This window comes from Dendrobates tinctorius, unplaced genomic scaffold (genome assembly GCF_039654945.1).
Source record: "Dendrobates tinctorius isolate UK_male_01 unplaced genomic scaffold, ASM3965494v1 ptg000074l, whole genome shotgun sequence".
Classification (NCBI taxonomy): Eukaryota; Metazoa; Chordata; class Amphibia; order Anura; family Dendrobatidae; genus Dendrobates; species Dendrobates tinctorius.
The window spans coordinates 1,424,932-1,437,725 of record NW_027361742.1 but is presented as its reverse complement, the minus strand read 5'-3'; the positions used below and the strand labels follow the sequence as shown (position 1 = coordinate 1,437,725).

Here is a 12,794-nt window from a genome sequence, read left to right as displayed (position 1 = left end):
TTCCGAACAGAGGAGAACCTTGAAACGGCAGACCTATAAGAGACATTTGCCACAATATTGCTCAATCCCTTAGATGAGCAGTTGGTTGCATACAAGGATCCTGAACACAAATTCTTGCCTGCTTGAGTGATCTAGTCTGCTACAACTGCTAATTCAGCCCTAGGAGAATCAGAAAGGACACCTTGACATAAGGGTTTCGCCGAGGTGGTCGCTGTCTTAGACACTCAAGTAGTGGCAAAAGCAGTGCACAGGGCAAAACCTGCCGCCTCAAATGTTGACTTTTCCATGGACTCAATGTGTCTGTCCATAGGATCCCTCAGCGCTGCTAACCCTGTAAGAGGAAGGATGGTAGATCCCGAAAAATGGGACACTGGTGTGTCCACAAGAAAAAACTACCAACTCTGCTGGAAAGGGGTACAATAATTCCACATAGCTACGTCTGTGAAAAGTCTGTCTGGATGCTCCCATGCCTTATGTAGTACCCCCCCAAAACTACTAGTGGTTAGACAAGATCTAGACACACATCAACCCCTTCTAAAAAAAACCTTGATTCAGTGGAGGGATGGTGATCCACCGCTGTAACCCTTAGAGATTACTTTTCAACTGAAACAAGACTATACGTCATCTCTCTTAACTTCCCTACCTGATAGGGGTGCAAATGTGACTTAGAGGTGGAACAACGTTCTGACCTTTGTGGGAAGTGTACCACCTGAGATGGGGGGAACAAGACCATAATCGCCTCCCTAGAGAGACCAACGTTGACCTGGATGATGAGCTAAACTGATGCAGCTTGGATCGCCTCCGCGGTCGGTCCTGCTGGTGTGGGATAGCTGGAGCGTCTGACTCACTAACTACAGTAGTAAAAGTCCCGGGGTGGTAGAGACTTTAGGCAATCATTCCACAACCCTAGCTAGGATTGTCATAAACAGAAAATATAATGGTAAAGTGCCCCAAAAAGGAAATTTAGACCTTTATTGGAGGAGGGGGGACACAATATTTATTAAAATAAAGACAAAACAGAAAAAATAAAAAATAAAGAAAAAAATAAAGAAAGCCACCACAGCTCCTAGTCATGCCCCGGATGACAAAAAATGTTGTATTCCAGGTAAAAAAAATTACCCGAAATAAATATCTCATTAAAAAGTAATATTAAATTTAAAGTAACATAAAAGTGAAGCTTTATGAATCATAAAATAAGAAGCATCTGGTAGGGAAGAATGGTCCAGGTCTTTGATTGATCAAAACTGTGCTTTATATGGAAATACACAAATATAAGTGAAAAAAAATCACTTACTCTCTTGTAAACACTTCTGTGCCCCTTTTTGTTATTGATGGATTCCTCGCTCTCGTTGTAGTTTTTGCGGAATATTCCAATTTGAGAGCAATAACCGACATCTTTAGTTTCTGGTTCTGCTTTTCCAACCCCAGTAAACTCAACCGTATAATTATATTGTCTGGAAATTTTCACAGCCCTGGGATAACAAAACACAGGTTACAATCACAGTAAAGGTCCATTTAGGCAATGCCGATAATTGGGGAATGAACTGTCATTTCTTACTATTGGACCTTAGTGCTACAAACAATAATAAATGTTCTCCTCAGGTTGATTTCACATCAGGTTTTTATTTTTTTTTGTTTGTTAGTTTTTTTAAACACCTCTTCAGTCTGGATGCAGTTGTTTTTTTAAATACATCACATACAAGAAGTATAAGTCCTTCCTTTATATTTCCCATTCATTTTGAATTCACTTCTGGCTTTTGTCCAAAAAACTGCACCAAAAACTGTTCTTCCAAAAAAAAAAAAAAAGTATTTTAGATGAACCTTAAAAAGGTTTCCGATTCCCAATTTTTTCATTTCTTAAATCTACTGAGATATGTATTAAAATAAAAAAGTCAAACTTATCATTCAAACACCCCACCTAAAGTTTCCTCGTTACCCTGCTGGTCTTATTGAACACTGATGCAGTGATGTGACGGTTAAATAACGGCCATTTAGGTGAAATTTCAATCTTGCTAACATCAACCATTGACTGGTGTGATCACGTGGCAGAATGTAAAATCGCTGCTGGACTGGCAAAGAAAAAGATCAGAAGGGGACAGGAGGTCAGAATTGGAGGCGCACTGGGGAAATTGTTATTGTTTACACATGTTCGGTTGATTTATAATTTTTATGTGGCTGGAAAACCATCTAAAGGTTTATATTTCAACTGGATTCTTCTGATGGTTGTTTCCATTGCCTTGGTTTGGCAGAACACAGCAATTTATCCAGAAAAAAGCTGAAACTTAATAGATTCTATTAAGTCAGTACCAGAATCTGTTATACTTCTATACAAATTCACTACAAATGTAGAGGAGTGTGTTATACCAGCCTGTCAGTGTTATAGTGATGGGCACCCTGTAAGATCCTGCCTGTAATATGCTGTAATAGACATCAAAAAAATCAAAACAAAGGAATGCTCACAATGGCTGCTGTGTAAAAGTAATGAAAAGTATCGTGTAACCACAGATAGTATCCCTGCACCTGCAGAAGATGGACTAAAGTGGCTAAAAAAGGACAGTTGGAATGTCACAGAAGCAAGCAAACGAAAAAGAGGAAAGCCGACCATAAAGTGCAATAAGTGAAAAATAGATAATATTTATTAATAATAGTAATATACAGGTTCTAATCAGAACACCAAATCAATGTGTACGAACAATTCATTAAAAACAAGGGCGCACATCCAGGTACAAAAAAATGGCCAAAATTGTTATCATAAGGCCAAAAGCAAAGTGCCAATCTCAATGTAAATGCCAATTAAGAAAAATGCATACAAACATCTGTATTATCAATATCCCATATTAATAAAGTGCTTAGTGCTTTAGGTGTAAAGAAAAACTCCAATGAGAAATAATTTTTTCATATAGCCAGGTGTTAAAGGGAATCTGTCACCCCATTTTTCAAGTATCAGCTGCCAGCACCGCCATCAGAGGCTTATCTACAGCATTCTGTAATGCTGTAGATAAGCCCCCGATGAAACCTGAAAGATAATAAAAATGAGTTATATTATACTCACCGGGGGGGGGGCGGTCCGGTCTTGGTCCGATGGGTGTTGCGGTCCGGCGCCTCCCAGCTTCTAACGGTGACATCGTCTTCTTTGCTTCCCGCCGTGGTTCCTGCACAGGTGCACTGCTCTACCCTGTTGAGGGCAGAGCAGAGTACTGCAGTGCGCAGGCACCGGGAGAGGTCCGGCGCCTGCGCACTGCAGTATTCTGCTCTGCCCTCAACAGGGCAGAGCAGTGCGCCTGCGCAGGAGCCACGACAGGCAGCAAAGAAGAGGACGTCACCGTTAGAAGATGGGAGGCGCCGGACCGCAACACCTATCGGACCAAGACGGGACCGCCCCCCGGTGAGTATAATATAACTCATTTTTATTATCTTTCAGGTTTCATCGGGGGCTTATCTACAGCATTACAGAATGCTGTAGATAAGCCTCTGATGCCGGTGCCGGCAGCTGATACTTGAAAAATGGGGTGACAGATTCCCTTTAATGTGAATTCATAGTGAATATAAAAAGTAAAAGAAAGTATGCAGGCACAATGGAGATGCTATAGAAGAGAGAGAGGAGACTTTAAAGTATAAATGTTTAAATGTTAATCCAAATTTGGAAAAAATGGTAGTACTTACAAAAGTGATATGGATCTCACTCTCCAGGATGGCGTCCTCCCCAAGGTGCGTTTCGGCACGCTGCCTTCGTCAGGGAGTACTGCATTGATTAACAATCCCACGCGCAGTTGTAATCGGAGGTATAAAGTTTACCTCTGGTCACTGGTGTCAGCTGATGGGACTACTGCTCCCATCAGCCGACGTCTGTTGCCGTTAACAACAGTGAGAGCAGGAGCAGCTGATGGGAGTATTCATCAGCCGGCGCCTGCGCTGTAAAGAATTAATTAAAAAAAAAAGCATAGGTTTCCCTGGATTTCTGATAACCAACCAACCAACCAACGGATTAGCAATGGAGAAGCATCTATAAGACACCTATCCAATAGTAATCCTATAGCTACCGTATAGTTTTTTTATGTTTTCGCGCTTTTACACAATTAAAACAAAAAATTGTTTTTGCATCATTTCATTCTGAGAGCTATAACTTTTTATTTTTCCGCTGACTGATCTTTATGGCAGCTTATTTTTTGTGGGACAAGATGATGTTTTCAGAGGTACCATTTTTATTTACATTTGAATTTTTGATCGCATTTTATTCCACTTTTTGTCCAGCAGTATGATGAAAAAGTATCATTTATGCAACTTTTTTAAGGTGTTGACTGAAGGGGATAAGTCAGGGCTGTGGAGTCGGTAAGCCAAACCTCCGACTCCTCAATTTCCATGACATCAACTCCGACTACCTCATACATGGCTCATGTTTAAGTTTAAGTGATAAATTTACTGTATTAAAATGGTAACATCAGGCTTTTAATCATTATTATTATACAATAATCAATCCATTTAGATAGAACATAAAATATATATATTGGAATACAACTTTGGAACAATTTTTTTTGCATATTTACAATTTATTATACACTATGCAGTAAGTGGAAAAAACCAGTTCTCAACAAAAATGTACTGAATAACATTTGTGCAGTCTATGAATTTGTTCTGAGAAATAGTATTGCCTCAATCAGATCCTCCTTCATAGATGACCTCATTATTTTAAGGCTAGAGAACAACCTCTCTACATTAACTTGGGTTGGTGGCAAAGCAGTAACCACATGGGTAACATCTACAGTATAACAATTTCAGGGTATAAAGGAATTGCCTCATGCGCAGTCAGTTTTGATGAACGATTGAACTCTTCTACTTCTTTGAGAGCCAGTGAAAAATTTTGCTGAAATCTGGTCAATCTGTTTTCTATGGGAGTGGAATCTTTTCCCTGCAGCAACGGTTTGCCTGCTCCATGTCGTCCAAATACTTTTCGAAATCAAACTCCTCAACTGATGAGGATGAAGAAACGGCGGCCGCAGTACTGGCAGAACCAGAGTCCTCTTGCTCTTGACCGTCCTGTAGACCACTCATCCTAACTGCTACCTCAATCAGACCTTCTTTTCCTTTAGTAAGCTGTTGATCATCCAGCAAAATACGATGACTGGGGTCCACATAAACAACTACCAGAAGAATTTTATTTTTTAATAGCAGTGTCTCTCTCCATTTCATAGAAGCAGCAATGCCACCTGCGATTAAACCTCCTCTGTGAAACAGGTAAAACAACAAGTTCTTCCACTTTATAAAAATGCCAGAAGTTAAATCCTCAGCTTGTAACTTTTTAGTCACTGTAAATGGGTGATGGAGCAATTCCTTCAATTCAGCCACCTGTGACCATTGACCGTCATGTAGTGTTACCTGAGGGTTGGCCATATCTACAAGGAAAGGTTTCAGCTCAAGCAATTGCTCAATCATTAAATAGGTGGTGCCCCACCGAGTGGCTTGATCTGCAATTGCCCTTTTTACAGTACGTCTCTTCAAGATAGAATCAATTATAGGGCTTCTGCCAGCAATAACCAAATTCCTCACTTTGCTAATCAGAGTTCCAGCATGTTCCTCTTGCAGACTATCTCTTATTGCCGGCTGCAGTGTGTGCACAACACAGTGCAAGTGATGAATAGGAAAGAGGTGTGAAGCAGCTTTAACAAGATCATCTAATTGTGAAAAATCATTTTGCTATTCTGCTGTAGTAATATCTGTTTGTTCCTCCGTTATGGGAACAGGACTGTGGCCTTCCATCTCCAACATAATGAATGTGAAATTTTCTTCTAGCTGCTGTTCACCTTCATTATTCTCATTCATCAGTTTAATTGTACTTATCATGTTTGAAGCATTATCAGTTACAATAGCAAAAAGCTGTTCTTTTTTGAGTTAATAATCTTGCAGTACTTTTTCCACTAAGGTCTGGAGAAACTGGCTGCTGTGATGAGCTTTAGTATCTTTTACTGCCAGCGTCTTAGTAACAATTTTTTTGCTGTGATAACAAGCTCCATGAGCTGTCTTTTAAACACATCTGCTGTCATTGTTACAGTAACTGTCACAAAATATCTTGTAACTGACGTTTGAGACGCACTTTCCTTCTACTTTGCTTGGCGGGAAGTGCTAGTCTCTGGTTTCTTGGTGCTGCTGTGTTCTTTTTCAATCACAGCTTTGTAAACTTCTGGGTGGCAGCGTTGTAAATGTCTTTTCAGATTGAAAGCTCTTGAAGGAGCATTTTTATCACTGGCTGACTATGCACTGATATTGGCATCACAGCATTTGTTTTCATCTGGGTCACTTATACACTGACATAAAAAATGTTTTTATCTTGAGTCACTGTGAAATGCTCAAATACAGCTGACTTCATAAGATGCTTCTTAGACATTTTGAAATTATGTAAATTCGCTCTCAAAGTGATTTTTTCTTGTAAAAAAAATAAGGTATATTGTAATTCTTGCAAGAATAGGGAATCATGCACTGTATACTTTAGGACAGAAATAAAACAACTTTTGCATAAATCAATAGGACAGATGATAAGTATAAAGTTTGCAAAATATGTTGTTAGATAGCTTTACTCTGAACTTTGAATATCAGGTTTGTCTCAGGGTACAGCTCACTAAATGCTTCACATCATATTTCTTCACATTCTATGAGGAGGGGAGAAGGGAGGGAGCATGTTTGTGCTGAATCATATTCCAGAACACACACACACACAAAATATATATGTCCTCATCGTTCCTGTTACTGTATTTCCGAATTTGAGATGTTAGAAAACAGTTTTTCCCCTTATATTCAATGTATAGTGTATATAAGTCATCAGAGCAGCTAATTTCTCCAAACATGAGATAAGAGGAAAAAAAAACTAAGACACTAAGCATACAGAGACAACATATACTGGACTATTGATTTATGTACAGTTTATTGAAAGTTTAGATATGCTTTAAGAAGTACTTACCTTAATCCTGCTTTCCTGTCCACTCCAGAAGTTCTGAGATGAATGCAGGCATTCCTTCCCTGTGTGTTTGTTATTTTTTTCCCTTATCTGTAGAGGAGCTTCACTACTTATCAAGAACATAAACTGCAGCACAGATTCATCTCAGTTAAAAGTCTAGACCTTAGATCAGGAATAGGACAGACATTTATATGGGGCATTTCATAACTTTCCCAAAATTCATGAAAAAAATATTCCCCACAAACTGCATTGAACTAATGTACCCAGTTTATTATATATTTTAGGAGTCTGAGTCGATCCATTTTATACCGACTCTGACTCCACCAAAACGGGCTCCGACTCCACAGCCCTGGGTTAAGTAGTGGGACAGTTTTATAGGTCGAGTTGTTCTGGACATGGCGATAATACCAAATATATGTACTTTATTTGTAAATTTTAGTTTTTACATGAATAAATGTATTTATTGGATTAATATTTTTTCTTCTTTTTGTTCTTTATTTTGTGATTTTTTTTTGTAATTATTTTGCAATTTTAAAAAACTTTTTTTAATTTTCTACATCGCCCCAGAATGGAACATCAACTTTTCCTACCCTGATTACTGATCTAGTACCCTACAATGCATTAGATCAGAATTTCACAGGCAGGGAGGAGGCTTTTTGTCATGAAAATATGAAGCATTTTCCAGGGGTTCGAGTACACTTCCAGAACTTTCTGCTGCATCTACTGGGTTTGACATGCTGGCCCCTTCCACCATTACGTTTGTGTTGCCCAGGCACATAGCTGCAATCTTCTCTGCCTGTATGTGATTCCAGCCCCCTTCCCTCCTCCCCCCTCCCTCCAGCTACACATGCTGGTGTAATGTGTGCTGCTGACCAGCTAAAACCAGCCATTGTTTAGAAGCACATGGCACATGGTTCCTTTGTGTATTTCAGATCAAATATAATAGCACAGATTATTCACATATGCAGGAAACCTATATTTTTGAGATCTACATTGTTAAAACTATTCACCACAGCGTTTTTGGATCTCCTCGCTCACTAGGAACTGAGAAAGGGGTATATGCTTCCCCATAATACCTAGAGATATGATGTTTAGTCTCAAATGGAAGATGATTTTGTAAGCAGACATATAATACTTCCATTATCCCTCTACGAGCTTCCCCCCCAAGAGTTATGACCAATAGAAAGTTTTTTGTAACTTTCCAAAGGGGGTGTATCCAGCCACCCGATGAGGTCGGCACAGGGGAAGTCTCTAAGTTTATGACCTAACTATAAAATAGGAACAGACATTTTGCAGTGTGTTCAGACCTGGGGAGACAGCATATACCATCCTTGCTGTGGTCCCAATCATGGTCCTTGAGAACTCCCCTCCCCCACCTCCACATGGCGAGCCATTGACTAATAACTGTAAGTTTCATATCTTAATCCATCTTATTTTGTAATTGCCTGTATATACTGAATCTGTCTCTCTTTGTAACATCTTTTGTACTTTTGTAAACACTGCCTATTCTTTTTAGAGTAAAATCTATAACATTTACTAGTTCCTTTTTCCTTGCTCTATAAACTTATCGCCACATCTCCGTGCTAAATTCACACTACTTAGTGGGTTGGCTCCTGACCCGATATTGATATTAATATAGAACTAGGAGCTGGTGGCAGCGAGTGTTCTGGGGATTTGGGAAGACTCTGCTAGTGACAGAACAGAGGTTTTATGTGTGTATTACCCACCTGAGACTGGGGACATACATACCACAGAATGCCCAATAGCCAGTACACGGCAAGACGGCCCTTCTGGTGACTACTTATCCTAGGTGTAGTTCCCTGACTGACCTGAGGGTAAGGGGGGGCCAGAGAGCTGCAAGTTCCAAACCGGAACTGGAAAGTAGGATATAATAAATCCCTGATGAACTGGGGGCAACCAGACACCCCCGGTTCATGAGAAGCTTGTGCTCTGAGCAGGAACTTACAGGCCACTTTTCCTGGGTGACCCCACGTCCATTTTTCATCCAGGGTCACTATGGAGGCTATTGGCACAATGCGATCACAATCGCGTTGTGCAGATGGGAGCAGAGAGGGAGCTCCCTCCCTCTGCAATGATTATCGATGTCGCTGTCACTATTGATAGAGGCATTAGAGGGATTACACACATACGATCAGCGCTAGAGCCGATCATGCGCATTGCAGCAGGGTGTGAGCTCTCATATAAGCTGGCAATCGCATTTGATTGCCGCGGCATTCGTTGTGAGCCAGCGTGATCGTCACACATGTATGTATGTATGTATGGCGGTTTGAAGGAATGCACCCCTGGCAGCGCCGTATGTATACAGCGCATGTTGTGAAAGGGTTAAAGGGAACATGACAGTTTATCAACTGGCAGCATGGCAGGCACTGGCTGTATGATTTCAGCCATATATGTTTTGACATCGAAAGGCTGCAACATTTTAGAGAAAAACATACTGTCAAAATCGCCAGGGATCTAGCCGCATGGGAGACTAGTCAGAAAGGCAGGTCACTGGCAGCTTCTTCCTATCCACCCCCTAGAGTGTCAGCCCTCCCCCTGCCTGTATGTATAGGGAAAGACCTGTCAGCGGGTGGGGAGAAGCCGATGGGGTACCAGCCTGATCAACTAGTCTCCTGTGTTGCTTTTAAAGTGCATCTTTCTCTGAAATAGCATTTCAGAGTCAAACAGACCTGGCAGAAATCATACTCCAAATGCGCTCAACTCTGTTAATCAGACACTTGATCACGTCCCTGCTTATTCAGCACGCTATAGCACTTGCCGAATATGCTGCAGAGGGAACCAGGGTACATGGAGCAAGCCGGCTGATCAGCTATTCGGCTCCGCAGCTGCATGTGTCGTGGCTGTGTGACAGTCACAGCACATGCATGGAGTGCCCAACACACAGACTCTCCATATATGTGCTGTGACTGTGACACAGTCGAGACACATGCAGCTGCGGAGCCGAACAGCTGATCAGCTGGCACGATCCAGGAAGCCGGGTTCTGTTATGAATGGGTCACCGAGGAGGAAAACAAGACCAAGCCAAGTCACAGAAAACCAGAGTGGTTGGTAACTACGCAGATTACAGACCCTGGATCCTAACCACACAACTAACAGCAGCCATGGAGCGTACCTACGATGATTCTAGATGCCTCGTCACAGCCGGAGGACTAAATAAGCCTAAAGAAAGAAAAGGGGAAATCTAAAACTACCCCAGAGCAGACCCCAAAGGAATAGACAGCCCCCCACATGTATTGACGGTGAGACAAGATGAAAACACGAACATAGGAAGGAAAATAGGCTGAGCAAACGATGGGGCCCACACTAGCTAGAAAGGACAGGAAAGGAAAGATACTGAATAGACCAAACCAAATCAAATGTGAACATTAGCAAAGACAACTTAGCTTGAGAAGGCAGGAACTGAGCTGGAAACTAAGACCTCAGGAGGCAGGGAAAAATCACCAGTATGGGAATAGGGAGTCGGCTGTCTTAAATCCAGTCTGAGACTCCAGATGTCCAATCCTCTTCCTCATCAGGTGGCAGGTCTCTGTTAATTAGATCAGCTTCACTACCTTCTGCCACCAACAGAGGTAGCCCGGAAAGAGAACTCACAACTCCTCTGTCAGCACAACCAGCTCCCTCACCAGAAACCAGAGGCAGACCAGAAAATGAGTTCGCAACAGTACCCCCCCTTGAGGAGGGGTCACCGAACCCTCATCCACGCCACCAGGCCGATCGGGATGGGCCCGGTGAAAAGCATGAACCAATCTATTGGCATGAATGTCAGAGGCAGAGACCCAAGAATTACAGTTGTGGCCAAAAGTATTGACACCCCTGCAATTCTGTCAGATAATACTCAGTTTCTTCCTGAAAATGATTGCAAACACAAATTCTTTGGTATTATTATCTTCATTTAATTTGTCTTAAATGAAAAAACACAAAAGAGAATGAAGCAAAAAGCAAAACATTGATCATTTCACACAAAACTCCAAAAATGGGCCAGACAAAAGTATTGGCACCCTCAGCCTAATACTTGGTTGCACAACTTTTAGCCAAAATAACTGCGACCAACCGCTTCCGGTAACCATCAATGAGTTTCTTACAATGCTCTGCTGGAATTTTAGACCATTCTTCTTTGGCAAACTGCTCCAGGTCCCTGATATTAGAAGAGTGCCTTCTCCAAACTGCCATTTTTAGATCTCTCCACAGGTGTTCTATGGGATTCAGGTCTGGACTCATTGCTGGCCACCTTAGAAGTCTCCAGTGCTTTCTCTCAAACCATTTTCTAGTGCTTTTTGAAGTGTGTTTTGGGTCATTGTCCTGCTGGAAGACCCATGACCTCTGAGGGAGACCCAGCTTTCTCACACTGGGCCCTACATTATGCTGCAAAATTTGTTGGTAGTCTTCAGACTTCATATGCCATGCACACGGTCGTATTTCCTGATGAAGGGGGCATGAGACCCCTGAAACGCGTAGAATAAAACCACTGCAATCATACAGCACTCTCCTGGAATTTGTCTAAAGCGGCAGCGCGGAATATAGCTACAAACTCCCTTTGGATTCATGCACACGGTCAAGCAGTCCAGTGCCAGAGGCAGCAAAGCAATCCCAAAACATCAGGGAACCTCCGCCATGTTTGACTGTAGAGACCGTGTTCTTTTCTTTTAATGCCTCTTTTTTTCTTCTGTAAACTCTATATTGATGCCTTTGCCCAAAAAGCTCTACTTTTGTCTCATCTGAGCAGAGAACATTCTTCCAAAACGTTTTAGGCTTTTTCAGGTAAGTTTTGGAAAACTCCAGCCTGGCTTTTTTATGTCTCGGGGTAAGAAGTGGGGTCTTCCTGGGTCTCCTACCATACAGTCCCTTTTCATTCAGACGCCGACGGATAGTACGGGTTCACACTGTTGTACCCTCGGACTGCATGGCAGCTTGAACTTGTTTGGATGTTAGTCGAGGTTCTTTATCCAACATCCACACAATCTTGCGTTGAAATCTCTTGTCAATTTTTCTTTTCCGGCCACATCTAGGGAGGTTAGCCACAGTGCCATGGGCTTTAAACTTCTTGATGACACTGCGCACAATTTGGTTTCTCAAGTCCTCAGACAGTTCTTTGGTGTTCTCTCTTTTCTCCATGCTCAATGTGGTACACACAAGGACACAGGACAGAAGTTGAGTCAACTTTAATCCATTTCAACTGGCTGCAAGTATGATTTAGTTATGTTAGGTGCCACAGGTAAGTTACAGGTGCTGTTAATTACACAAATTAGGGAAGAATCACATGATTTTTTGAACAGTGCCAATACTGTTGTCCACCCTCTTTTTTTATGTTTGGTGTGGCATTATATCCAATTTGGCTTTAGGACAATTCTTTTTGTGTTTTTTCATTTAAGACAAATTAAATGAAGATAATAATACCAAAGAATTTGTGTTTGCAATCATTTTCAGGAAGAAACTGAGTATTATCTGACAAAATTGATTGCAGGGGTGTCAATACTTTTGGCCACAACTGTATCCTCCTGGCCATAACCCTTCCATTTGACCAAATACTGGAGTCTCCGTCTAGCCAAACGAGAATCCAATATTTTCTCTACCTCATATTCCACATTGCCTTCAACCAATACAGGGTCAGGAGGCGCCGCCACAGGAACTACTGGCTCAACAAACCTCTTCAACAGGGATTTGTGAAATACGTTATGGATCTTAAGCCCCCGTTACACACTGCGATATCGCTAGCAATATCGCTGTAAAGTCACCGATTTTGTGACGTTGCAGTGATATTGCTAGCGATATCGCTGCATGTGATACTTACCTCCGACCGGGTCACCCGCTGGTTAACGCTGATCGCGCG

The 12,794-nt window shown here is 41.7% G+C and overlaps 1 protein-coding gene across 2 annotated transcripts in view; it reads right to left on the bottom strand.

Moving 5' to 3' along the window:
• Positions 1-12,794, bottom strand: part of HENMT1 (HEN methyltransferase 1) — an 82,071-nt gene that overhangs the window by 22,544 nt on the left and 46,733 nt on the right. For both annotated transcript variants that reach the window (XM_073582867.1, XM_073582868.1), the window contains one exon: positions 1,295-1,472. In XM_073582867.1, the coding sequence (XP_073438968.1) occupies positions 1,295-1,472 (178 nt within the window). The remainder of the gene's footprint in view (positions 1-1,294; positions 1,473-12,794) is intronic.